General features: G+C 46.0%; 2 protein-coding genes across 3 annotated transcripts in view; both read right to left on the bottom strand.

The window, feature by feature from the left end:
• Positions 1–107: 107 nt before the first annotated feature.
• Positions 108–8,084, bottom strand: TGOLN2 (trans-golgi network protein 2). The gene is made up of 4 exons (XM_006061085.4): positions 7,926–8,084; positions 6,897–7,681; positions 4,813–4,896; positions 108–4,048 (listed from the first exon to the last, which is right to left on the bottom strand). Exons 1-4 carry the CDS (start codon positions 7,969–7,971, stop codon positions 4,043–4,045), a joined length of 921 nt encoding a protein of 306 aa, XP_006061147.3. The 5' UTR covers positions 7,972–8,084; the 3' UTR covers positions 108–4,042.
• A 9,029-nt stretch (positions 8,085–17,113) lies between these two features.
• TCF7L1 (transcription factor 7 like 1) overlaps positions 17,114–27,953 on the bottom strand; it is a 205,310-nt gene continuing 194,470 nt past the window's right edge. Inside the window, exons 5-12 of one of the 2 annotated variants that reach the window (XM_044926016.2) lie at positions 25,920–26,052; positions 24,397–24,499; positions 23,997–24,080; positions 23,097–23,240; positions 22,249–22,408; positions 22,020–22,163; positions 20,654–20,732; positions 17,114–18,520 (exon numbers count right to left, since the gene is read on the bottom strand). In XM_044926016.2, coding sequence (XP_044781951.1) covers positions 18,087–18,520; positions 20,654–20,732; positions 22,020–22,163; positions 22,249–22,408; positions 23,097–23,240; positions 23,997–24,080; positions 24,397–24,499; positions 25,920–26,052 — 1,281 coding nt within the window. In that variant the 3' untranslated portion in view covers positions 17,114–18,086. The remainder of the gene's footprint in view (positions 18,521–20,653; positions 20,733–22,019; positions 22,164–22,248; positions 22,409–23,096; positions 23,241–23,996; positions 24,081–24,396; positions 24,500–25,919; positions 26,053–27,953) is intronic. The other variant, XM_025261207.3, reaches the window with a different exon arrangement.

Below are 27,953 nucleotides of genomic sequence, written 5' to 3' on the forward strand. Positions count from 1 at the left end.
ATAAGCTTTAAGAAATAAATCATCATTAAGTTACAAGCTAGAAAAATAAAACATTGCAAAACAGTGGTATTCTGCTAATTGGGTGAACAAAAAAGAAGGGGAACAACTTCAGCAATCAACCATTTATTGAACACTTTAAGAGTTCTGAATTAAAGGAATTCCAAAGAGTGTGAGGAAGCTGGTTTTGTTGGCAGCTTGAAACCTGATAAAGCTCAGACCCAATGCCTTTATGAGGAGTTTCAAGACTGGGGTATTTGGGAAATCCACATGTGACTTCATGGAATTGGGCTGAGATTCAGTCTTGGTTCTCGACGTACAGTTAAATTTGAGAAATCTCTCCCCAGGTTTCCTTCTTAAGCAAGGCAAGGCCAGACACAATGGTCCCACCCAGAATGTTTAGGAGATAGCTGGCAGAAGTACAGGCTCTGGTGCAGAGTGCTCTCCTCCCTGCTCAAATGGTTCAGAACATGTGCAAGGCTTGCCAGCTTTCATCTCACATGCAGCAGCATTCCATATATAGTCACCCTCCCAAAATGAGGGGCAGGCTTGTGAATTAAATGATGTGAAGTGGGAGGAGGAAATGAGAATCACTACTGGCAATTTGAGAGGTTTAGGGGCCTATCACTAAGTTTCACGAAAAGCCATCACGTGGCAAGAACTGTGAGTGTACATAGCTAGTTGTCAGGTCTTTACGAGTTAACTAAGCCTTTTTAGGTAGACTCTTCAAATGATTCTAAAGCACAGATTCCTCCAAATAGAAACCACTCTTCAACCAAAAACTGGGCAGCAAAGCATAGAGCTCCTGCCTGCCTGCGCCCCACCCCAGCTAGAGAGATCCTCCCACTACCACCAGCTCACCCTCATCTACACAATCTCTAGGAAAACACGCTTCAAAGAGTCGATCTTCAAAATGACAATGACCCAGAAAACAACTTTTCCTTTGGTGTGGGAGATTTCTTTCAGTGCAATTTCTAAAGTGAAACTTAAACTCGACTGTATTCTTTCACAAGAAATTGTCCGGCTCTGAGGCTTAAAAAGTGAAGCTACATGGACTCCACAATACGTATGTGTCCACCTGGTGCCAACCTGCTCTCGGTGCCTGAAACCAATCTTGCTTTCTGCTCTCCTCCTTCCTAGCAAAATCCATCAATAAGGGCAGCAACCGGCAGCCAGAAAGCAGTGTGTGAGGCCTCAGAAAGGTCACAGCCAGATGTCCTAAAGAAAGAACATGTCTCCTTTCTGAGGAGAAATGAACTCAGGTCCCCAGGGACTGCCCCTTGTGAGGCAGATATGCAGATGGCGCCATGGATGCTCCCGTGAGGAGCTTCATTTTCTTGGGGAGACCAGACGGAGATGTCAGATACTGACTGCTCTGCTCTGCTTTAGTTCCAAAATGCATGAGTGAGATTCTGTTTACTGGAGTAAAACAGAAAGAGCTGATCAGGTGGGGTGGGGGATTAGGCAGGTGCATGGCAAACTGGAGCTGGGGCCTGAAAAAACAGGTTTTTGGGGAAGCAAAGGAAAGAAGAGAAGAGAGTGTGCCCTAACTGAAAAACAGCCACCAAAAGCCAGGGACTGGAGAACGTAGCGAGGATGTCGAGGCCTGATGGTTGCCTGACAAGAGGGGCCTTAGGCCCCGGGAGGATGCAGGGAAAGACGGGCAGGACAGCATCAGCCTGCAGAGCTGTAAACACCAGGGTCCATGAACTTGATTCTCAGAGCCACGAGACAGAAGCTTCAGATCACTCTGGTCTCTACACACACAAGAGGAAATGGACAAGAGATCAATGAAGGTGGCTCCTAGGGAAAAAAAAAAAGATCCAGAAGGGTAGTGAAGTGGGTGGGGGTGTGGGGCAGGGAAGCAAGGAAAATGAAGAGAAAGACTGTAGCTAGAGATATTTTTCTTTTTAATGGATAGGACTTTTGTGCCAAGAGATAAAAATGTCAGCTTGGAGTTGAGATGATCAAAAAGACTGGGCAATTGAGAGGGGCAGCTTAATGTGTAGAAGAAGAGAAATTCTGTTTCAGTGACAACAGGTTGACAAGCTGGAATGTTCACCACACGGCAGGACAGGATTCTCTGGGAACTACGCTGAATATAGAAACTTGGGAGTCACTCATCCAGAGGCTAAAGAATGAGTAAGTTTCTGAGGAGACAAAGGGATAGACCTGTCTTTGCAGGCATTCTCCCCCACCAGCACAGGAAAAGGCAAAGGAGTTCTCAGAAGCCACGGCACAGAGACCACAAGAGGGGAGGTTGAATTTGGATGGTAAGTGTCCAATTCTATTCAGGACAAGACTAAGCTTTGAGAACAAGCCACTGGATTTGGTGATCTGAACCTCTGGGAAAACATTCTTGGCAGAAAGACAGAGACTAATGAGTCTGTAAAGGTTATGAGGAGGATGAATGGCAAGGGAGCTGAAGCTATACTTTCTGGAGAAGCTGAACAGCAGAATGGACCACAAACAAGATGGATGGGAGCAGAGAATCTGGGCACATAGATAGGTGGAAGGAAAATGGTGCCAGATGAAGACAGGCAGAAATAGAAAACACCAGAGGGGAGGAAGAAGGCAGGGAAGAGGCAGACAGAGAAGGAAATAAAATAACCATGGTCTTAGGGGATGATGCCAAGAGTCTTCATTCCTCACCTTTACAAATGTCACCTGCAGAGGATGAAAATCCACTCAGTCATGGGCTGTTTTAAGTGAGGTGGAAGATGCCATGACAAACACAATGGCCCCTTCTTCCACCAGACTTCTTCAACAGCCCAGAACTCACCCTCTTCCTCTCTCACTTCCCACTTTCTTAGAATTTCCCTGAGATTAGCTATTCTCTCTCAGTTTCTTCTTTGCAGAAACAACTCTCTTTAGGCTCTCTATAATAGGGTAGTACAACAGTTAAATGAAACTTCAAACAACGGTCTGATCTAGGAGGCTACCCTCGGTTACCCCCAGGGAATTCTCTAAATTTCTTAAACTTTAATAACCCCTGACATGGGACAGAGGGGGAATTTTTACTAATTAGCCTTACCATTTTATATCAGATAAGAGGACCCTTAACTAGATTTAGGTAAACAAGGGAGTATAATCAGTTTGTAAATATAAGTAAATACAAATATTTTAGGCAACAAAGGCAAAGTAAGAATTTTTGGAAATCCTGTTTCTTAAAAGTCCTCTAAAAAAATGCAGACCCAAACCAAATGGTCCTACATGCCTTCAAAGCATGAACTCACTCTACTTCAGAAAGTTCCTGTAAGGATGGTAAGCAGGCATAAACACAATGTTTCGATAATCGTTAACTGTTATTTTTAAAACATCTGTGACAGGGAACAGTGGCTTTAAGCTTTCCTCCCAGAATCCCCGAGTTCAGTTTTCTGCTCAGTACAACCAAATGCAAGTGGATTCACTTTGTCTTAAGTGATAGGAAACTGTCAGAAGAGCATGAAGAGCTTGCACTAGGCAGGCTGGACTCGAGGGCAACAAAGCCCGTTCTGTAGCTGCTGTTTCAGTTTGCTGCTGGAGACTTTGAAGAAAATCGTGTTCACAGGAGCCCTCAGGCAATCAGCAGTTACCACCTTCTATATCTTTTGTGGGGTACACATCCCCACAAGGGAAAAGGCCTTGGTAGCAATGGGCCTTAATCTGCAGTTTTCTCCTAGGCCCTCGAAAGTAAATAGTGTTGAGTGCAATGGTGTTTTCAAGGGCTAACCACCTTCAACCCAAGGCCCCTGGCAGGGCACCTACCCAGGGCCAGGATCTCCCTTTGGTCACAGCTGGGTGCCAACATGCTCCTCCACTCACACTCAGAGGGGGACAGCCTGGAAGACACCAGCATAAATAACGGGAACACAGGAGGACAAGGTTGCCAAAGTGCAGGTGCAAAATCTAAAGCAACCCCCATTCCCCACCACCTCTGCTAGCCCTGACTTGCCGCCAACCCTGGAGGAGGGGGTGTCTCTTAGGTCACAGTGTTTTTCTCTTCATTCTTCTTAATTTAGAGACAAATCAGCAGGGAGGACAAGGTTCTCAAGAACAGAAAAAATCAAATCTGAAACGAGAGCAATACAATCCATTGGTAACTTTCATCTGTTTTCAGAGGAATATATCTTATTGCTGGGATGATGGGGCTGGGGCTGAGGCTGAGGGGAAGCGATCTCCTAGAATTTTCGGTTCAGAGGAAAAATTCAAAATGAAGACAAACTGACCCTCACTGTACAAGGAACAATGGATAAAGTAAAAGCTTTTAATACCAATTCTCAGGGTGAGTCAAATGCCTGTGAAAACTTGTGAAGTGCTGGTCGAGTGTGAAAAGTATAGGCAGAAAGTTGAGGGAGTTGCTCTGAGGTCTTGATTTTCCCAGAAACTAAGGGGGAAAAGATCGCATGTTTTGGGACTTCCCAATGGGATTGCACTGGTCCAATGGTTAAGATACTGCCTTCCAATGCAAGGGTGCAGGTTCTATCCCTGGTTGGGGAGCTAAGATTCCCACATGCCTCCGCCAAAAAAACCAAAAGAAAACCAGAAGCAACACTGTAACAAATTCAATAAAGACTTTTAGAAAAAAAAAAATATCACAGTGTTTCTGGGTCTGAGCTTCCTCATCTACTGAAGGAAGATGATGTTGCAGAGGTCCTGAGACTCTTCTAACACTAACACTGCAGACATGTTTACAGGGGATGTTTGTACGCTGCGGTCTGAGAAGGGCAGAGGCAATGGCAAACAGCACTCCCAGAATTAGCTGCTGCCGCTATACCAAACACAAGCCCACGGCTAGGTCCATCTGAGATGGCGTATTCCTCCCTCCTCTCTTACCTTCTGGTCCAAACGTTGGTAGTCAGTGGCCTTTGGCCGCCGTGTAACTTTGGATCTTTTTCCTTCCAGGACGAAAGCTATAATCTGGGGAAAAGGACAAGAGAGTGATTAACAAGTGACTTTATGGTGACAGATTTCAGTCTCTGAAATTAAAGGTAATCACCTGGCGGCCCATTTGTTAATGATCTTGACAGCAAAAAGAGTAGACCATTCACAGAAAGGCCCTACTGACAATTATAAGGAGGACAGGGCCTAGTTACATCAGAATCCTTTATCCTAAATGGAAATGACAGGTGCAGGACAGCTGTTCTAGGCTCTAGCCAGCTGGAGTCTGTGTGATTTACTCAAGAGAACGCAGCCTATTTAAAAGCAGAAACATCACTCTGCTTACAAAGATCTGTATAGTCAAAGCTATGGTTTTTCCAGTAGTCATGTATGGATGTGAGAGTTGGACCATAAAGAAGGCTGAGTGCTGACGAATCGATGCTTTTGAACTGTGGTGCTGGAGAAGACTCTTGCGAGTCCCTTGGACTGCAAGATCGAGCCAGTCAATCCTAAGGAAAATCAACCGTGAATATTCACAGGAAGGACTGGTGCTGAGGCTGAAGCTCCAATACTTTGGCCACCTGATGCAAAAAGCCAACTCACTGGAAAAGACCCTGATGCTGGGAAAGATCGACGGCAGGAGGAGAAGAGGGTGACAGAGGATGAGATGGCTGGATGGGATCGACTCAATGGACATGAGTTTGAGCAAACTCTAAGAGATTGTGAAGGACAGGGAAGACTGACATGCTGCTGTCCTTGGGGTACAAAGAGTTAGACAGGACTTGGTGACTGAACAACAACGCAGTGAAAAGAACTGCCAACTCCTCCCCAACTGAGACTCTTCCAAGCTAAGCAAGTCCCCCTCCTTTTATCTTAATATCAAGCAATAATTACTTCTAATCTGCAAATGTACTCTTTCACCCCACACTTTACTTCATCTGAACCTTACCACTCTCATTTCATACTTAAGGTTACTCTCCATGATAAGCACTTGGATGCAGAGTAAGGAATGTACCTTTAAAAATTTTTTTTCATGGCCACATTCATGTGGCACTGGGGATCTTAGAACCCCAACCAGAGATCAAACCTGTGGCCCCTGCAGTGAAAGCATGGAGTCTTAACCCCTTAACTGTCAGGGAATTCCCAGGAATGTACCACTTTTACTAAATGTCTTCTCTCATTTCTCACAGACCTAGGCCTTTTGACTATCATGAATTGAACCCTTCAATTTTAGTCAGACTATTAGAAACTATTAAATTCTAAGGGCTCATAAGAAATGCAATCATTTGGGAAGAATCTGAAAATAAATATATATAAAAAACGGAATCACTGTGCTGGACACCTAACACAACATTGTAAATCAACTACACTTCGTGTTTTTTTACATTTCAGTTAAAACAAAAGAAGAAATGCAATTATTTTGTCATTGGGAGTGGTTACTAAGCAACACAACAAACCCTGCTGAAGTAAAAGATGAGTGTATTCATGCAATTTCTGGCCTGTCTTCTAATCAGAAACTCAGCTGCAGAACATAGACCCCTGAGCGCTCTGCTGCTGGTATTGAAGACTCTGTAACCATTCTTTCTGTTCCTGCAGATGGTAGACAAACGCTTGGGAGAGGAAGCTAGAAATAAGAAGACAGGAAGCACTGAAAACAGGAAGATCACTGCTTTAACTGCATACATACTGTCAGGTCCTCAGGTCCTCTCTCAGGATGTGAAAGATTCTAAGTTCCAAGATTATGGGAGGAGACTTTCATTTGGGTCAAATCATAATAATGTCCTAAGCTTCACACTTGATGCAACAGCACAGGGCACTCAGAGGAAACAGATGTGAAAACAAATGATTTCTAAAACAAAGGAAAAAAAAAAATCCTAGAAAATCCAACAGAGAACCCTGGCAGGATCTCAGGAAAAAAAACGGAAGTTTGTTTCTTAAATTCCCAGGGCTTACAGGCTGATGAGTGATGGATACTCACACATCAGGCTTTCTGGGTGGAGGAAATCCCACTCCTCCTCCTAAGGGCATTCTTGCCTTACCTTCCGCTTATTGTGGTAGGCGATATAGAGGGCAGCGACGAGAATGGCTGCTGTCACCAGATACGCAAAAAAGTGGCTGCTCTCTGCACTGGCATTTCCAAGGTTATCCTTATAAAGGTCATCCTTTTTACTCCAGGTATTCGAAAGTGTCCCTTCACGGTTCTCCCTGGAGGCAGGGCCAACCATTTCTTTCTCTTCTTTGGGTGGTGCGTCTTCCTCTGGCTCTGTATCCCCTTCTTCAGTCTCCTTGGGCTCCACATCTTCTGTTAGTTCTAATGGCTTACCTTCTCCCTCCTGCTGGGGAGAAGAGGGGTCTGCCAACACTTTCCCCCCAGGTTCAGTTCTGGAAGTCTGCAGAGCTTTGCCAGTTACTGTGTTTACATGAAGCTTGGTGGACTCCTTGTTATCAGAAGAGGGGCTGGAGACCAACTTGTTGGATTGGTCTCTGGGGGAACTGCCAGGGTCGGCTCTCCCGGGGTGCTGCTCGGTTCCCGAATTGTCAGCGCCGGTTTCCCCAGGGCGCTGCTTGGCTCCCGAATTATCAGAGTGGGTTTCCGTGGGGCGCTGCTGGGCTCCCGAATTGTCAGGGCCGGTGTCCGCCGGGCGCTGCTGAGTTCCCGAATTGTCAGGGCTTGTTTTCGCGTCGGTCTGATTTAGAAAGGTTTGGTTACTGTTTTCTTGCCCAGACTGAGCGATCAAGACGTGCTTCCTGGAGCTTCCTGCAGAAGCCTGATCGTCCTTCGGAGCGGCTATTCCGGAGACTGGAGCAGAACTGAGCAGTAAGTCTGAAACAGAGAAACTATCTGGCTGAAGAGAGGTACTCGGGGAGAAAAGACTCCTCGGAACGTAGCAACGGGCAAACGGGAGGGGAGTGCTGGCGAGCGGAGAGGTGGCGAGGTTCGGGCAAGGAAGAAGTGAGGTCAGGGGCCGACAGGCCACGGTGAAGATGACGGGCCCCGGGGCGAGAGTGGGATTACTGGGGGCTGGTCTTGGGACTGCGGTGGGGTGGGGGCGGGGGGAAATTCTTACCTACTGCCGCGACGCTCAGTAACACGAACGCAACCAGGAACCGCATCCTGCACCGACTGCGCTTCCGTCCCCTAATGCTCTCGCGAGATCAGCACGCGGGCTTAGTGTTATGTCCCGCCCCTTCCTGTGTGCGTCGCCGCAGCCACACCCAGGCAAGGGGCAGGGATTAGAAAAAAGCCCGGAAAGCTGGGGTTCCGCTGTTTCATCCGAAGTGTGACTGCTTTTCTTGGTGGTGGGACTGTATTGTTGCGTGTAGAAGGCGGACTTGTCTTTTCCCGCTTTCTTAGCTCCGCAGCGGCCGCTACAAACGTAGTCCCCCTTTCCTTCTTCGCTCTCGTATTTACGAGACAATACTGGCGGAGCAGGAGCTCCCTGGCCCACGGACGTACCCACGGGAGTGACGTCGTTGGGGCCTGGCGCTTGCTCGCTCCCATCCTCTACCTGCCTTTCTACCTTCTCCCTCCCTCATGGTTCTTTCCCTGCAGCGCACAGACGTGTGGAAATCTGGAAACAGACACTCACCCTGTCACCTTTGTAGCGGGAGCCTTCGCAACCCTGCTCCCTGCTCTTTTGACCCCCCCCACGGAAACGGTGTCAAAGATCTTTTCTAAAAAGTTCATTTGTTTTCTGATCGTGTAAATTACTCATTCACGCTAGAAAATTCACTGAATGTGTACAAGTAGAAAACAGAATCTCTGCTTTCACGCTTCCAGAGTAGTGACTATCAACGTTTTAGCGTATTTCTGTTTTGCAAACAATATTTTTGATTAGGTAATATAATCTAACGGTTGAAAAATAAAAATGGGATTTATTTTGTGAAAAGTTCACATTAGAAAGCTACTGAAGCAAATATCTTTAAATTAAAAACCTCAAAAAGTTCTTTTGGGATTTCTCTTGTGGTTCAGTGGTTAAGAATCCACCTGCGAATGAAGAGGCCTTGAGTGCCATCCTTGGTCCCACGGGGCCGCTAAGCCGGTGGGCCACAACTACTGAACCCAGTGACCTAGAGCCAGCGCAACAAGAGAAGTGGCAATGAGAAGCCCCTGTTCTCTGCAACAAGAGGAAGGCTGAGCAGCGAATAATAAATAATAAAAGAATGTTTTTGCTCTCTAGCCCTCCTCAAGTTCCTATTCAGTGATTTTTTAAAACAAATACAATTAGGATAAATATAAATATACTCCCGCCCCCTGTTTCTTAAGTAGTGTGTTTTCACAGTCTTTTATTCTAGAATCATTTTCTCCCAAATTGCAATTATCGGATATATAGTTTTGTATCATGCTGTTTAAAATTTCTGTTGTGTTCACACAGACTATGGGAAGAAAATAGTGTGTTCAGGAGTTAAACATTTAGGAAGCTGTTGCAGTAGTCCTAGAAGGACTAGCATAGGTATGGTGAGAATAGAGGGAAGTGGTTGGACTCAATATAAATTTGGGAGGAAATACCAACAGGCCTTCGAGATAGATTGGCTATGGGAGGGAGGTGTGATGTGAGGAAGATGTAGAAAACCAGATTTAATATGATTGGGGCACTAAAAGTGAATTTATTCTTGCCTGTGAGACAAATAGAAATAACAGGTAGCTGGAAACATGAACATCACACGTGAGTTCAAGGGCACTCTCCCCTAATTAATTTAAATATTGTCAAACATGACTGTTCATGGTTTCATAAAAAATTTATATTTATCATTGGTTTTGTGACAGTTTCCTTATTATTGGAGTTCTGAATTATTTTCAGTTTTCTACTCTTAGTGATTACTATTTATAATCAGGTGCTAATTAGGTGCCTGAGACAGAAGCTCAAAAAACTTACGCATCTTGTTTAAGTCGTGCTATTATCTTACCCATCCTAGGTAAGTGACTATGCTTAATCTGCTAATTTGATAGGAGAAAAATAGTCCTTGTTATTCTTTTTTAAATTAATTTTTAAAAATTTTTATTTATTTTCGGCTGTGCTGGGTCTTCACTACTGTGCAGGATTTTCTCTAGTTGCGGTGAGTGGGGACTACTCTTCCTTGCAGTGCACGGTCTTCTCAAAGTGGCAGTTTCTCTTGTCACGGAGTACAGGCTTCTAGGGCAAGCAGGATTCAGTAGTTGAGGCATGTGGGCTCAGTATTTGTGGCTTCCAGGCTCTAAGCACAGGCTTAATGGTTGTGGTGAAGGCTTAGTTGCTCCAAGGCTTGTGGGGTCTTCCTGGACCAAGGACTGAATCCATGTCTCCTGCACTGGTAGGCAGATTCTTTACCACTGAGCCACCAAGGAAACCTGTTATTCTTTAATGTTTACTGCACAAATAATTCACCTGACTTTGAGCAATTAATTGTTTTAGGTATCAATTTCCTCATTATGAAATGGGAATAAAAGTGTTGAGGGTGAGAATATTCATACAGAGTATTTAACACTATCTACCATATGGCAACCCACTCCAGTACTCTTGCCTGGAAAATCCCATGGACAGAGGAGCCTGGTAGGCTGCAGTCCATGGGGTTGCTAAGAGTCGGACACGACTGAGCGACTTCACTTTCACTTTTCACTTTCCTGCATTGGAGAAGGAAATGGCAACCCACTCCAGTGTTCTTGCCTGGAGAATCCCAGGGACGGCGGAGCCTGGTGGGCTGCCGTCCATGGGGTCGCACAGAGTCGGACACAACTGAAGCGACTTAGCAGCAGCATATAATTAAGACTCCCAATACATTCACTATAGAAAACATGTTAAAAATAAAGATAAGACAAAGTAAGAAAATAAAAAGGTCCTGTTTAGTTCAGTTCAGTCGCTCAGTCGTGTCCGACTCTTTGCGGACCCATGAACCGCAGCATGCCAGGCCTCCCTGTCCATCACCAACTCCTGGGAGTCCACCCAAATCCATGTCCATTGAGTCAGTGATGCCATCCAACCATCTCATCCTCTGTCGTCCCTTCTCCTCCTGCCCTCAATCTTTCCCAGCATCAGGGTCTTTTCAAATGAGTCAGCTCTTCGCATCAGTTGGGCAAAAGACTGGAATTTCAGCTTCAACAGCAGTCTTTCCAATGAACACCCAGGACTGATCTCCTTTAGGATGGACTGTTTGGATCTCTTTGCAGTCCAAGGGACTCTCGAGAGTCTTCTCCAACACCACAGTTCAAAAGCATAAATTCTTTGGCACTCAGCTTTCTTTATAGTACGACTCTCACATCCATACATGACTATTGGAAAAACCATAGCTTTGACTAGACAGAACTTTGCTGATAAAGTAATGTCTCTGCTTTTGAATATGCTATCTAGGTTGGTCATAACTTTCCTTCCAAGGAGTAAGCGTCTTTTAATTTCATGGCTGCAGTCACCATCTTCAGTGATTTTGGAGCCTAGAAAAATAAAGTCAGCCACTGTTTCCCCGTCTATTTGCCATGAAGTAATGGGACCGGATGCCATGATCTTAGTTTTTTGAATGTTGAACTTTAAGCCAACCTTTTCACTCTCCTCTTTCACTTTCATCAAGAGGCCCTTTAGTTCTTCTTCACTTTCTGCCATAAGGGTGGTGTCATCTGCATATCTGAGGTTATTGATATTTCTCCTGGCCAATTTTGATTCCAGCTTGTGCTTCCTCCAGCCCAGCGTTTCTCATGAGGTACCCTGTGTATAAGTTAAATAAGCAGGGTGACGATATACAGCCTTGACGTACTCCTTTTCCAATTTGGAACCAGTCTGTTGTTCCATGTCCAGTTCTAACTGTTGCTTCCTGACCTGCATATAGGTTTCTCAAGAGGCAGGTCAGGTGGTCTGGTATTCCCATCTCTTTCAGAATTTTCCACAGTTTATTGTGATCCACACAGTCAAAGGCTTTGGCATCGTCAATAAAATAGAAATAGATGTTTTTCTGGAACTCTCTTCTTTTTTGATGATCCAGCGGATGTTGGCAATTTGATCTCTGGTTCCTCTGCCTTTTCTAAAACCAGCTTGACCATCTGGAAGTTCATGGTTCATGTATTGCTGAAGCCTGGCTTGGAGAATTTTGAGCATTACTTTACTAGTGTGTGAGATGAGTGCAATTGTGCAGTAGTTTGAACATTCTTTGGCATTGCCTTTCTTTGGGATTGCAATGAAAACAGACCTTTTCCAGTCCTGTGGCCATGGCTGAGTTTTCCAAATTTGCTAACATATTGCGTGCAGCACTTTCACAGCATCATCTTTCAGGATTTGAAAGAGCTCAACTGGAATTCCATCACCTCCGCTAGCTTTGTTTGTAGTGATGCTTCCTAAGGTCCACTTGACTTCACATTCCAGGATGTCTGGCTCTAGGTGAGTGTGAGTGATCATACCATTGTGATTATCTGGGTCATGAAGATCTTTTTTTTCTACAGTTCTTCTGTGTATTCTTGCCACCTCTTAGTATTTTCTGCTTCTGTTAGGTCCCTATCATTTCTGTCCTTTATTGAGCCCATCTTTGCATGAAATGTTCCCTTGGTATCTCTAATTTTCTTGAAGAGATCTCTAGTCTTTCCCATTCTATTGTTTTCCTCTATTTCTTTGCACTGATCACTGAGGAAGGCTTTCTTATCTCTCCTTGCTATTCTTTGGAACTCTGCATTCAAATGGGTATACCTTTCCTTTTCTGCTTTGCTTTTCACTTCTCTTCTTTTCACAGCTATTTGTAAGGGCTCCCCAGACAGCCATTTTGCTTTTTTGCATTTCTTTTCCCTGGGATGGTGTTGATCCCTGTCTCCTGTACAATGTCACAAACCTCCATCCATAGTTCATCAGGCACTCTATCAGATCTAGTCCCTTAAATCTATTTCTCACTTCCACTGTATAATCATAAGGGATTTGATTTAGGTCATACCTGAATAGTCTAGTGGTTTTCCCCACTTTCTTCAATTTGAGTCTGAATTTGGCAATAAGGAGTTCATGATCTGAGCCACAGTCAGCTCCCGGTCTTGTTTTTGCTGACTGTATAGATCTTCTCCATCTTTGGCTGAAAATAATATAATCAATCTGATTTTGGTGTTGACCATTTGGTGATGTCCATGTGTAGAGTCTTCTCTTGTGTTATTGGAAGAGGGTGTTTGCTATGACCAGTGTGTTCTCTTGGCAGAACTCTATTAGTCTTTGCCCTGCTTCATTCTCTACTCCAAGGCCAAATTTGCCTGTTGCTCTAGGTGTTTCTTGACTTCCTACTTTTGCATTCCAGTCCCCATAATGAAAAGTACATCTTTTTTGGATGTTAGTTTTAGAAAGTCTTGTAGGTCTTTATAGAACCGTTCAACTTCAGCTTCTTCAGCATTACTGGTTGGGGCATAGACTTGGATTACTGTGATATTGAATGGTTTGCCTTGGAAACGAACAGAGATCATTCTGTCGCTTTTGAGATTGCATCCAAGTACTGCATTTCAGATTCTTTTGTTGACTATGATGGCTACTCCATTTCTTCTAAGGGATTCCTGCCCACAGTAGTAGATATAATGGTCATATGAGCTAAATTCACCCATTCCAGTCCATCTTAGTTCGCTGATTCCTAGAATGTTGGTGTTCATTCTTGCCATCTCCTGTTTGACCACTTCCAATTTGCCTTGATTCATGGACCTAACATTCCAGGTTCCTATGCAATATTGCTCTTTTCAGCATCGCCAGTCCCATCCACAACTGGGTGTTGTTTTTGCTTTGGCTCCATCCCTTCATTCTTTCTGGAGTTATTTCTTCACTGATCTCCAGTAGCATATTGAGCACTTACCAACCTGGGGAGTTCATTTTTCAATGTCCTATCTTTCTGCCTTTTCATTACTGTTCATATGGTTCTCAAGACAAGAACACTGAAATGGTTTGCCATTCCCTTCTCCAGTCGACCCAGAGTTATTAAGAATAATACTTTCTTGGTTCTCCCTTTTTTATAGGCAACTATGTGTATATGATCAATTATTAACTAGAAACGAAGCAAGTCAGAGAACACACATGCAATTCTCATCTTGCAGGTCTCTTTGTCACTTTAGTGACAACTAGTCATGTCACCTCTTTTGGGACACTAACATCTCCTTATTTTCCACTTTCTTTACTCAGCATCCCTTGAGGGCTCACAATTGTCATAGAACTATTTTCAGAAGGATAATGAAATTGATGGCACAGAGTTGATGTAAGATAAGGAGTTATTAGGTATTTCAGTAGAGGGAGTGAAACCTTGTTGCAGTGGGATAAGTAGTGGATGGAAGGTAAGTAGAAGCTACCTTTTTCTGGAAGTTTGAATGTGAAACTAATATGGAAGAGGACTGAGTGTTTTTAACCTGACTGAGAGGAATAATTTACTAGACAGACCAAGATTACAAGACAGAGAGATATGATGACTGCTGGAAGGGCTGGGATTCAGGGGACAGTTCACCCTGAGTCGATCTTGAGACCTGTGCAAAAGCAGTTAGCACGGCTGGAGGGTGGGTGAATACTTAGGTAGGGATGTGGGAGTCAGAACAGAATTTTTTTTTTTTTTACCTTTTTTGGCTGTGTGGGATCTTATTTCCCCAAACAGGGATTGAACCTGTGCCCCGTGAATTGGAATCTTGTTGGAATTTTAACAAGTGGACCACCAGGAAAGTCCCCAGAATAGAACATTTTAGCTGGCCTCAATTTTCTTGATATTCTAAGGGGCAACATAGTCTTTGAGAGAGAAAAGGTGGGGATTAACCCGAGGACTTGAGGATGGTGGAGAGAAGAGTTGTTGAGGGGATTAATACAGGAAACTGACAAAGGCTAAGTGTAGTAACTGATGAAATGTGCTGAAGGCCTAGCTTATGTTAGGCACATGTCTATTGTGGCACCTACTGCAGGTGTGTGGTTTTTCTCCAGGAAGTGCTGTTACCTGGAATAGGAGCAGAGAAGGTAGATTTTAGAACTAACTTCTTACTCACACCAATACTGCTTTAAGGGAATGATAGGGCCATAACTTGAATAAATCTTAAATTTCCTGGCACTTCTACATATAAAAAATACTCAACAAACTTGGAAAAGAAGGGACTTTCCTCAACCTGAAGAGGGCATGTACAAAAACCATACTACTAACATAACGATAGTAGTGAAAGACTAGATGCTCTCCCCCTGAGATAAAGAACCATGCATGACTGTTCTTACCACTTTCATTCAACTTTGTATTGGAAGTAGCCAAGATAATTCAGCAAGAAAAGAAAATAAGACGCATCTAGATTGAAAGGAAGAAGTAAAACTATATCCATTTGTAGATAACATGATCTTGCACAAAGAGAATCTTGAGGATTTTCTAAAAATTTATTAGGACAGGTTAAGCAAGGATGTAAGAAGTGAGATCAATATATAAAAATCAACAGTATTCCTATACACTTTCAACAGACAATCTAAAAATGAAATTAAGAAACAATTCCATCTACTATAGTATCAAAAAGAATAAATCCCTTAGGAATAAATTTATCAGAAGAAATGTAAAACTTATACTCTGAAAACTACAAATATTATTAAAAGAAACTCAAGAAGCCCTAAATAAATGGAAAGACATTGCATATTCATGAATTGGAAGATGTAATTGTTAGAATGGCTGTACTTCCTAAATTGATCTACCAGTACAAACCCTATTAAAATTCCTGGTGGCTTCTCTGCAGAAATTAATAAATTGATCCTAAAATTCATACAAAAATGCAAGAGACCCAGAATAGCTAAAACAGGTTTGAAAAAGAATGAAATTAGAGGACTCTCATTTCCCAATTTTAAAACTAATTACAACATTGATGAGGACAGTGTAGCACAGGCATAAAGACAGGTGGCTAATGGAATAGAATTGAGAGTATGGAAATAAACCTATATATTTATGGTCAATTGATTTTTAACCACAGTGCTGACTGTTCAACAGGGGAAAGAATAGTCTTTCAACAAATGATGTTGGAATAACTCACTAATGTATGGATGTTCACCACCATTAGTATTAGTTAGATAAACGCAAATCAAAATTACAATGAGACACCACTCCACATCTACTAGGATGGCTGTAATAAAAAAAAAAAAAAGGGAAATGCAAATAAAAACCATGATGTTCTCTGACACCTGCCAAAATGGCTATCATCAAAAAGAACACAAATAGGACTTCCCTGGTGGTACAGTGAATGGGAGTCCGCCTGCCAGTGCAGGGGACGTGATTTCAATCCCTGGTCCAGGAAGATTTCGCATGACATGGAACAACTAACGCCTGTGTGCCACAGCTGCTGGGACTGCACTCGAGGGCCTGGGAACAACTGCCGAGCACCTGTGCCACAGCTGCTGAAGCCCGTGCACCTAGAGCTCATACTCCACAGCAAGAGAGGGCACTGCACCAACAGGCTAGCACGCCACAACTAGAGGCTATCCCACACACAGTACCGAAGGCCCAGCTCAGCCAAAAATAAATATGCTGCTAAGTCACGTCAATCGTGTCCGACTCTGTGTGACCCCATAGACGGCAGCCCACCAGGCTCCCCCGTGCCTGGGATTCTCCAGGCAAGAACACTGGAGTGGGTTGCCATTTCCTTCTCCAGTGCATGAAAGTGAAAAGTGAAAGTGAAGTCGCTCAGTCGTGTCCGACTCCCAGCAACCCCATGGACTGCAGCCCACCAGGCCCCTCCATCCATGGGATTTTCCAGGCAAGAGTACTGGAGTGGGTTGCCATTGCCTATTATTAGCTAAATAGTTGTTTAAGAAACATGAAATATCCAGAACAGACAAACGCAGAGACAGAAAGTAGATTCATGATTGTCCAGGGCTGGAGGTGGTGGTGTGAGGAGGAAGTTCCAAAGAGTATGGGGTTTCTTTCTGAGGTAATGAAAATGTTCTAATGTGATGATGGGTACACAACTTTGAACACAAAACCACTGAGTGGTACACCTAAAATGGATGAATTGTATGAATTATATACCTCAGTAAAGCTGTACAACAAAGATGAATTCCAGTGCTTGGTATGTGCAAAGAAACCCAAGGACACCCCTCCCATCTTGGCAATTTCAAGAAGACAAATGAAAATAAAAAGATTCATCCCTTTGGATCTCAGTTATCTATACTGACTGGTCTGTGCACATTCGAGGCTGAAAACAGGATTAAATTTTTCTAGTTCTGTCAGGCATGACTTACATCCCCTTCCAATAGAGGCATTCCTCCTTTGCATTCTGTAAAAATCGTACACAGCCTTTGGTGTGAAGAAAGGGACTTGAGTCAACAAAGGACTAAAATACTCAGCAAAGTCTTGCAACTGCAATTTTATTTTCTTTTGTGAAAATAAACAACTGGGAGTTTAAATTGCTCCAAAAAACCCCATAAAAATGAAAGGAAATACACACAGAAGAAGCATGTGAGGTGACTGGGGAGGGAGGAGGGTCTCAGAGCTTTGGCAGATTGTGCTAGCACATTCCCGGGTGACAGGAGCCAGACCTGTCTGCCACTCCGGGGCTGTGAGGGGACATCTTGACTTGTAACGGGGTGGAACACAGGCTTCTTCGCTGAGGAAGTGGCAGGCACCTTGAGTCCCTTTAAATGCAGGGGAGAACCATTTTAGAGGACCTCTTCCTCCACAGAAAGCGGGAGGCTGGGGGTGGGGTGGGGGTGGTTTAGGGCCACTGAGGGAAAGGTGCACTGGTGGAGACAAAGGAGGCCAAGGTGTCTCTCACGTGGTGACAGCCTTACACTGGGCAGAGGACGAAGATGAAGGCATGAACCCATGGGAGAAAAACGTGGGCCAAGTAATAGGGAATGTCGAGGAATGGGCTGTAGATGAAGAAGAGGCTGGAAATGGCAACAAGGGCCAACGTGTAAGCTGGATTGAGGGGAGCCAGGAAGCAGGGGGTGGGGGTTGGATGTGTGAGGACGATGGGAAGAGGAGGGAGGGCAGAGAGTCCAGGAGGTAGAGAGAGGGGTGCCTTCTGCCCAGGTCCATCCACCGCTGCACATACAGGAAGAATAACACACTACTTTTCAGTTCTCGTTTTCTTTCTTTTTTTTTTTTTTTAAGATTTTTGTTTGTTTGTTTTTTTAAAAAAGCCTTAAGATCAGCTACTGGTTACATCTACAAAACGTAAAGTGCTGCTGTTACCAGTCACTTTACAGAACAGTCCAGAGTGGTCAAATATTGACCAATAAAGTTTCCTTTTTTTTTTTTCCTTCTGCATCCTTACTACTCGTTGAGTCACGTGACAGCCTGCATAGGTCAAGGGGGGCAGCTTAGTGGGCAGACTTGGTGACCAAGGACAGAGGCTGGGCCTGGAGCACGGGGAGGGCCTGGTGGGTGTGGAGCGTGGCGGGGAAGGATGGGGGGGACGTCAGCAGAGCTGTGGGCACGGACCCCAAAGGGAGGGGCCGGGACAGGAGCGGGGGCTGGCTGCCCATCTGGCCAGAAGAGGTGGCAGCAGCCTTTGATGACAGGAAGGCAGCCGAGTGGAGAGCCAGTTGGGCCCGGGTCTCTGGCTTGGTGGTGAGCGAGAGGGGCTGGGCTTGCTCCGAGTGGGTGGCGGCTGGGGCGGCCGGGGAGGCCAAGGCCGCGGAGGGGGTAGCTGGGGAGTCCAGCATGCTGCCATGCGAGGAAGCAGGGCTGTCACAGGGCTTCTCGGGGGGCAGGTACTGGACACATGGCTTCTTGCTTTTGGAGGCCAGAGCACCTGTGGGGGTGGGGGTGAGGGTTGAGGGGGGGTGGGACACAAACAAGAAAGTTAGCCGCTAGGAACGATGGGAAAGGCGGAAGTAGTACGTATGACCCGGGAAACAAGCATGCGTAGAGGGAGGGATGTGAGGCCCTGAAATGACGCCTAAGGCTTTCAGTACACCTAGGTTGCAGTCCATGGGGTCGCGAAGAGTCGGACACGACTGAGAAACTTCACTTTCACTTTTCACTTTCATGCACTGGAGAAGGAAATGGCAACCCACTCCAGTGTTCTTGCCTGGAGAATCCCAGGGACAGGGGAGCCTGGTGGGCTGCCGTCTATGGGATCGCACAGAGTCAGACATGACTGAAGCGACTTAGCAGCAGCAGCAGCAGAGCATAGAAAGGGGCCAATACGAAAATGCCAAAGACCCCGTTCAGTATCTGCCTGGAGGGAAAATAGCTGAGCTTATCAAATTATCATGCTGTGCTGTGCTCAGTAATGTCTGCCTCCTTGCACCGCTATGGACTGTAGCCCGTCAGGCTTTTCTGTCCCTGGAATTCTCCCGGCAAGAATAATGGAGTGGGTTGCTATTTCCTTCTCTAACAAATTATCATCTTCCTGCCTAAATCTTATCATTTGGGGGATGGATCTCCGTTTAGTTTGCTTTAAAATCTTTGGTTTATGATCCTCCTAGAGATAGTACAGCGCCTGCCAAGCACCAATTCAACAGATTTTGGGTCATGCTGCTGCTGCTGCTAAGTCGCTTCAGTCGTGTCCGACTGTGTGTGACCCCATAGACGGTAGCCCACCAGGCTCCCCCGTCCCTGGGATTCTCCAGGCAAGAACACTGGAGTGGGTTGCCATTTCCTTTTCCAATGCATGAAAGTGAAAAGTGGAAGTGACGTCGCTCAGTCGTGTCCGACCCTTGACCCCATGGACTGCAGCCTACCAGGCTCCTTTGCGTCATATACATAGTTAATTTATGTGTACTCCTATTAAGATGAATATATAAATTATAGAGATATTAGAAAGCTAGCAAAGGAAGTGAAAGGAAAGGTGATAAAAAGCACTCAGTGTGTGTGTGTTAGCTGCTCAGTCACGTCTCACTGTTCACAACCCTATGGACTGTAGGTCACCAGGCTCTTCTGTCTATGGAATTCTCCAAGCAAGAATACTGGAGTGGGTTGCCATTCCCTTCTCCAGGGATCTTCCCTACCCAGGGATTGAACCCAGGTCTCCTGCATTGCAGGAGGATTCTTTACCACCTGAGAAGCCCTTTAGATGGAACTAAACTAGTTCTACCCTTGTCCTGGAATGAGATGAGAGATGTGACTGAAATACTGGCCAAGGTATGGGCTAGTCTGTGCTGGGTGAAATTCTGATGTAGGAAGATATTTGTGGCACAAATGGGCCTTCCTAATCCAAGCAAATGATTATTTCCGATATTCAGCCAACCAAACATTGAAGGAAAACCTGAATCTACTGGATTCACTGAAAGGTGGTATGCCAGTCTCTAAGGGGCTGGGTTCCTAAGGGAATTTCAAGTCTCATTTCAACAACATTCAAATTTTACTTTTACTGCATTGATTTTAGAATCTAACCCTCAAGTAATACTCAACTGAATTGAAGAGCACCTTTCGAGTGAGAAAGTGCTGGACCAAATCCTCCCTTCATTTACCAAGCAACATGACTGGGAAAGTCCTTTCGCTTCTCTGAGCCTCTGAACTGATCATCTCCAAAAGGGGGTAATAATAACACCCACCTGAGTATACCCAAGTGGTGCTACTGGTTAAGAACCCGCCTGCCAATGCATGTAGACATAAGAGCTGCAGGTTTGATCCCTGGGTCAGGAAGAGCCCCTGGTGGAGGGCATGACAACCCATTCCAGTATTTTTGCCTGGAGAATCCCCATGGACAGACGAGCCTGGCGGGATGCAATCCATAGGGTCGCAAAGAGTCGGATATGATGGAAGCAACTTAGCACGCACGCACAAGTGTACATGAGGTGGAGGCCTTGAAAATGGCAGCTATTAATATTAAAACACAGCATTGACACGGTGTCCATCAGAGACCCACGCACAGGGTGCTGGCAGGTGTGGCTGGCACAGTGGGAAAAAGTAAAGATGCAGATCCCTCCTGAAGACTCACCATCTGCCTCCTGGACTTGCTGCTGCTGGGACTGCGTCTGGGAAAGCTGCTTTTCTCGCTTCCTCTTCTTTTTCTTACCCTGAAAGATATGGCCAAAGGAAAAGGTAATAACCAGGGACAGAATAATGGCTTTTCTGATGGATTCAGTTATGAAGTGGGGAGACAGGATATTTTTTGTACCAGGCGCCCAGGTCACATTCTGTGCACCAGCCTCATGAGGAGGCATGGTGAGCCTTTCTGGGGGGGCCGCCTCCCTCCCCTCAGCTCAGATAGGTCCTGACTTTCTTGGAAGGTCTCATTCTTTCCCTGCCCTGCAGGCTTAGTTTTCTATCTCTCTAGAACAGTGTCAGGTTCCTGATCTTTTTTGAGGCACCCCAGGTATCACTGAAAATCTCATGCAGCTGGAATTCCCTGGCGATTCAGTGGTTAGGACTATATGCTTTCACTGTTGAAGGTGTGGGCTCAGTTGGCACCAAAGGGGGAAAAAAAAAAACTAACTCAGCTATGAAGACTTTTAGCAGAAAAAGAGCAAGTAAGAACATACATACAGGGACTTCCTTGGCAGTCTAGGAGTTAAGAATCCACCTGCCAATGGGTTTGATTCCTGGTCTGGGAAGATCATACATGCTGTGGGGCAACTAAGCTCGTGTGCCACAACCACTGAGCCTGCATACGCTAGAGCCTGTGCTCCACAAGAGAAGCCACTGCAATGAGAAACCTTCCCACTGCAACTAGAGAGAAGCCCCCTGCACATCACAACGAGAGAAAGTTTGTGCAGCCCCACCAAAAATTTTTAAAAAATAAAATTAAAAAACCTCTCTAGTTCCAGGGAGGTATCAGAAATGTAGGCAGTAGCTCATGGCATTGTGAGCCCCAGGTTGGGAACCCTTTGCTGCAGACACTGATCATCAGAACTAGCACACAGCTGACACCACACCCTGAATGATGGAATTAAAGGCTGAGTCCGCTTCCAATTCCAGTTGGCTTCCCCAGTGGCGCTAGTGGTTAAGAACCTGCCCTTCAGTGCAGGAGACAAGAAACACAGGTTTGATCCCTGGAGGAGGAAATGGTAACCCACTCCAGTATTCTTGCCTGGAGAATCCCATGGACGGAGGAGCCTGGCGGGCTACAGTTCACAGGGTTGCAAAGAGTCGGACACAACTGAAGTGACTTAGCAAGCATGCATGCCCCACTTGCAATGGGACAGGCACAAATTTAAGTCTGTCTTTAGGACACCAAAACCATGTCCTTGTGGCCTTCCTGAGAATTAAAGTGTCTTCCTCATTTCTAGAGAAATACAGACTTCTCCCTGGCCTTAAGGGTCCTCTATCACTGGAGTCAGCTTCCTTCTCCCCCAAATCCTCACTTGGAGGCTGCCCCTGGTGCCTGAGTGGGCACGTACGTAGTTGTCCCGGGCTGACCAGGTCGGGTAGAGCTGTGAATGAAGCTGCCGCTCCTTCCGGGCCAATTCGTAGTACTTGGCCTGTTCTTCTCGGGACAGGTTGTGCCACTGTAGAGAGAGGACCAGCGAGGACAGAGTGGTGAGCGTGGGGGACGCTGAGCTGCACAGCCTGGAACACAGGGGTGGACCTTACCTTCCTCCCCAGGATCTGGTTGATGGCTGCACTCTCCTTTAGGGTGCACTCAGCCACCACCTTGGCCCTCATCTCCTTCATATATAACATGAAGGCATTAAGAGGCTTCTTCACGTGGGGCTTCTTTTCTTCCTCTTTCTTCACTGTGACTGGTGATTTCCTGGGAAGTCACAAGGCTGTAGGTTAGCATTTGTCAGCTGTCATCTCTCAAGGAGGCTAAGGGCTGGCTGCCTCTGGGGAGCGGGGGATGAGTCACTTGGCAGCTAATGAGAGTTGCCCAGGGCTGCTTTCAGCACCTGAGCACCCAGTTCCTAGTCTCTGACTGACCTCCAGCCGTAGTCTAGGAGAGGACAACTTCCTGACAAAGAAGCTGTGCCCTTGACAAAAGTGGTGGGGGGAGCTGAGATGGACTGGCCCCAGGTGAGAAAGAGGAGGGGGCAGAGCACTGTAGGTAGAAACAGAGCCGGGGCGGGTCTCCTTGGCCATGAGACTTTGACTTTCAGTGGACAAAGCGTGGGCCATGGTGCTGGACTCAGCTCTGACCCAAGTCAACATGTGACCTTGAGAAAATTCCCCTTGCAATTTTCAAGTGTATGGGGGGACAGGGAAGGAAGCTAAAAACTCTCTCAGTTTCTCTTTCAAAGCCCTGATTGTAGGGCTTCCCTTACTGTGAGAAAAGATGCATGGTGTCTCCGAGAGGATGGGAATTCCAGGGGTCAAAGGGAACAGTTCGCAAGGTGGGGAGGATGTGGCTGAGGAAGCCGTCAGCTGAAGGTCCCCAGGAGAAGAATCAATGGCACTTGCTACTCAGAGACTGGCCACCCGCCACCAGGCTGCCCATTACTCACGCGCTCACAGCCGGGCTCAGGCTGGGGGGCGCTGGTTCCTGCTTGACAATGGGGGAGACAATGGCGGGGTGGGGGATCCCTGAGGTGGGCAGACCAGGATGGGCCGGAGCCACCATGTGAGGGGAGAATCGACTGGAAACCAGGCTGCATACCAGGGGGAAACAAAAACAACAGAGGGATTCAAGCTAAATGCTTGTCACTCGCAGAGGACGTGATGGAACCCAGCCTTGATGGCAGAGGCATATGAACATCTCTGCCATGGCAGAGTTGGAGCAAGAGAAGGCTATTGGCTGACCTCGAAAGAACTCATTTTGGGAAACACCCAACAAACTTCCCTTCCCCAACAAACGCACAGGGTTCCTATACCCGATGCTGAAAGCAGGTGGGATGAAAAACAGAAGGTGCAGGAGGTCGGAGGCCAGGTACACAGGGGAAAGGAAAGAAAGGCTTATGCTGTGGGTTGTACTTTTTTTTTTCATTGGTGGTACGATTGTCAGGTAAGTCAGCCCCTGAGACGGAAATCCTCTTTTATAGTTCCCTTCTCCTGACGTCATTTCAGGAACAATCAATCTCCCAGCCTCTGGCTTCAGTCTGACATATTCAAAATGCTTCAATGCCACCAAGCCCTGCCCAGCCCATAGGGGAACGTGCAGGAGGACTGAGTGCGAGGGCTTTAAAATTCTCTTCTTAGAGAGGGAGAGGGGGCAAGAGTGAGCAGAGCCTGTTGTCTCCATCCCACAACTAATCAGAGAGGCGGGGAGGAAAGGTGAGCACCTGCCTCTTTGCTTACTACCAAGAGAAAGCTGTGTCATGTAATGGTCAGAAACTGCAGGGGAGCCAGTAGACAAGCATTCCCTGCACTTCCGCTTGCCCTCTCACAGCTGCAGCCCCAGGACTCACCTGGACATCGAGGCATTCATGGCGAGGGCAGGGTAGGGGTGCCTGAAGCCACCGGGAGGAAGGGAGTACATGGGCTGTCCTTGCCTATAAGGGCCAGGAGTAAGGAAATGCAGTCAGGAAACTGGCTGAAATGGGAACGTTCATAGGTATAGAGAAGGGGTTGGGAAGATAGGATGATGAGTAAAAGGCAGTAAGTAGGAAGTGGGAGTTGGGAAGATGCTGCCTGGGAAACTTGATCTGATGCCCTGGGGAAGTTCTGGGCTTGGTCAGAGGGCTCCACTGTGGGGCTGGGGCTGGGGCGGGGGGCATCTATATTTGGACCCCAAGGACAGGCTGGAGGTACAGGAGGCAGAGCTCAGTGTAAGGAAGGAAGGATAAGAAAGGCTGTAAGTTTCCTTACTGTGGGACGAGCCAGCTGAGGGGATGTGGGATTTGCCCAACAGCTCCGGGAGACAGTGGGTAATACGGAGACAGCTCAGATGGATGAGGGGGCCGGGGGATTCCTGCTTCCAAGGAGAAATGTGTCAGACAGTTCCTTGACCCTACACCTTAAAGTCACATCAAACAGGAGGCTACCCTTTGTTCCCAGATGCTCTGCAGCTTGCAGTGCCTTTTCTTTCACTGTTTCTGCCCTTAGTCACCAGTAACTTCCAACTGCTCATATTGGAGGTGTCCAAGACACAGGCAGGAAATCTTGGACCGAGAAACCCAAGATTATCTCCAGAGTCATCAGCTGGAAAAGCTTTTTCATTCGTGGAAAAATAAACTTCAGATTTCCGTGTAACAGGGAAGAACAATAGCTGATTCCACGTTGGATCTGTTGTTCTTTGACTTTAACCTTTGCTCTTCATGCTCTTGTTACTATGATTGTTGAAAAGATGCTGTATATAAGCTGCAAGCATACATAATGGCCTGTCTCAGGGAACCTTGCCCTTCTGTTGGAAAGTTAGACTAAAGTGACTTTGTTCAGCTCACAGAGAGACTGTTCTGACCTGGCCCACCTGTGACTGGCTGTAAGAAGAAACTAACACATCCCTGTCCTGATGCAGGCCAAGCCAGGAGATATTCTGCAAGACTTACAGCCTTTTTATTTTACTTCCTCCCCCTCTCTGTTCTATAAAAGAAACTGGCATCCAGACTCCGATAAGATGGTTCTCTAGGACATTAGTCTGCTATCTTCTTGGATACCCAGCTTTCTGAATAAAGGTGTTATTCCTTGCCTCCCAATTACAGGCCTGTCATGTGGTGACCAGACTGAGCTTGGACTCAGTGACATCTGTTCCACATTTATCCTCCTTATTATCTGTAACTTGTAATAGCTATCTAAAAAGGGACTCCAAACATGCTCTGAGCCACAGCAACTCTATGGGAATTTTATGAAAACGATGGCTCCCTCTGGGATGAACAGTGTAGGTGAGCAAGTTGAGAAAAAAGTCAACTCAGTCTCTTGCCTTGTATCTATACTTATAAGTCTGTTAGGGGAAACACAATGACTGAAACTGCCCACCCTGGCCAGGTACCATAGAAACCATTTGTGTGAGTTATTTTACGACAGGAGGTCCTGGCAAGGAACATGGAACTAGTAAGCCACCACCAACTGGAAGAGTTTGGGAAAGGTCAAAATGAGACGCCATGTATCCTCCCACCTCCCACCTGGCATCCATCTTGGCTGAGCAATGTGTGCGCCACCAGGAAGGACCCTGAGTCAGAACAACTGGCCAAAGACAACTCAGAAACTAACACCATCACCGTAAAACCCGAGTCTGTGAGCCACATGGCAGAGCAGTCCTCCTGGGTCCCCTTATCATACTGTTCTCCAAGCGGGTGCCCCTTCCCAATAAAGACTCTTGCTTTGTCAGCACGTGTGACTCCTCAGACAATTTTCTGAGTTACCTGGGCCAGCCTGAGCGGCAGCCAACTCACCTGTCTTTGGATCGATCTCTGGGGAGAGGTGTGTGGGAGGGGAGCCGGGGGAGAAGTGGTCGTTGCTGTAGGTGATGAGGGGCGTCAACGGATGCATGTGGTGCGGGTGCTGAACAACAGGAACTTTATTAGACTGAAAGACAGAGGGAAAAAGACTAGGGCCAGTTGCCAAGGAAATGGCGTACAGACAGACTTCAGAGATACTGCAGGTTTGCTTCCAGACCGCTGCAGAAAAGTGAAACACACAATGATTTTGGTTTCCCAGTGCATATAAAAGTTCAGCTCAGTTCAGTTCAGTCGCTCAGTTGTGTCCAACTCATTGCGACCCCATGAATCGCAGCACGCCAGGCCTCCCTGTCCATCACCAACTCCCGGAGTTCACTCAAACCCATGTCCATTGAGTTGGTGATGCCATCCAGCCATCTCATCCTCTGTCTTCCCCTTCTCCTCCTGCCCCCAATCCCTCCCAGCATCAGAGTCTTTTCCAATGAGTCAGCTCTTCGCATGAGGTGGCCAAAGTATTGGAGTTTCAGCTTTAGCATCATTCCTTCCAAAGAACACCCAGGGCTGATCTCCTCCTTCAGAATGGACTGGTTGGATCTCCTTGCAGTCCAAGGGACTCTCAAGAGTCTTCTCCAACACCACAGTTCAAAAGCATCAATTCTTCGGCGCTCAGCTTTCTTCACAGTCCAACTATAAAAGTTACGCTTACACTATTCTATAATATTACATATGGGGAAGCCCTGGTGGCTCAGCAGTAAAGAATCTACCTACAATGCAGGAGATGCGAGTTTGATCCCTGGGTGGGGAAGATCCCCTGGAGGAGGGAATGGCAACCCACTCTGGTATTCTTGCCTGGGAAATCCCATGGACAGAGGAGCCTGGTGGGCTACAGTCCATTAGGTCACAGAGCTGGACACACTGAGCACATGCAGTGTTAGGTGTCAATGGCATTATGTCTAAGAAAATGAACATTTGTTGCTGTTGTTCAGTCCCTCAGTTGTGTCTGACTCTTTGCAACCCCACGGACTGCAGCACGCCAGGCTTCCCCGTCCTTCAGCATCTCCCAGAGTTTGCTGAAACTCATGTCCACTGAGTCGGTGATGCCATCCAACTATTTCATTCTGTGTCGTTATATATAATATATATATATATAAAAATATACAATTGCCTTTTTATACTGAGAACCCCATGAATAGTATGAAAAGGCAACAACAACAACAAAAAAACAACCCATGCATACTCTAATCAAAAACACTTTATTGTTAAAAGGTGCTAATCATCAACTGAGCCATTAGTGAGTTGTAATCGTTTTGCTACAGTGACATCAAAGATGACTGATCACAAGCCACCATAACAAATATAATAATAAGGAAAAAGTTGGAAATATTGCAAGAATTACCAAATGTGACAGAGAAACAAAGTGAGCAAAGGCTGTTGGAAAAATGATGCTGATAGACTTGCTGGATAAACCTTTAATTCATTAAAAAAATGCAATATCTGTGAAGCACAGGAAAGTAAAGTACAATAAAACGAGGTATGCCTGTAAAATCTGTGGTTATTTACTGAGTTGAATATGTGCCAGGTATTTTCCATGCAGCATCGCATTCAGCCCTTGTAGAGAACTTAAGAGAAAGTAGCAGTCTGCTTGCCCCTTGGAAGAAAAGCTATGACAAACCTGAAAAGTGTATTAAAAAACAGAGACATCACTTTGCTGACAAAGGTCCGTCTAGTCAAAGGTATGGTTTTTCCAGTAGTCATGTATGGAGGTGAGAGTTGGAAGAGGGCTAAGCACTGAAGAATTGATGCTTTCGAACTGTGGTGATTGAGAAGACTCTTGAGAGTCCCTTGGACTGCAAAGAGATCAAACCAGTCAGTCCTAAATTAAATGAGTCCTGAATATTCATTGGAAGGACTGAAGCTCCAATACTTTCGCCACCTGATATAAAGACCCCGATGCTGGGAAAGACTCAGGGCAGGAGGAGAAGGGTTATGACAGAGGATGAGATGGTTGGAAGGCATCACGGACTCAAT

This window comes from Bubalus bubalis, chromosome 12 (genome assembly GCF_019923935.1).
Source record: "Bubalus bubalis isolate 160015118507 breed Murrah chromosome 12, NDDB_SH_1, whole genome shotgun sequence".
Lineage (NCBI taxonomy): Eukaryota > Metazoa > Chordata > Mammalia > Artiodactyla > Bovidae > Bubalus > Bubalus bubalis.

Excerpts from the sequence above, each read along its gene's own strand:
- TGOLN2 (XM_006061085.4), bottom strand. The coding sequence starts at position 7,971 with ATGCGGTTCCTGGTTGCGTTCGTGTTACTGAGCGTCGCGGCAGTAG. Across the intron at positions 7,682-7,925 it reads ACTGAGCGTCGCGGCAGTAG|ACTTACTGCTCAGTTCTGCT; the intron begins GTAAGAATTTCC and ends TCTCTGTTTCAG. Across the intron at positions 4,897-6,896 it reads CCTACCACAATAAGCGGAAG|ATTATAGCTTTCGTCCTGGA; the intron begins GTAAGGCAAGAA and ends CCTTTTCCCCAG.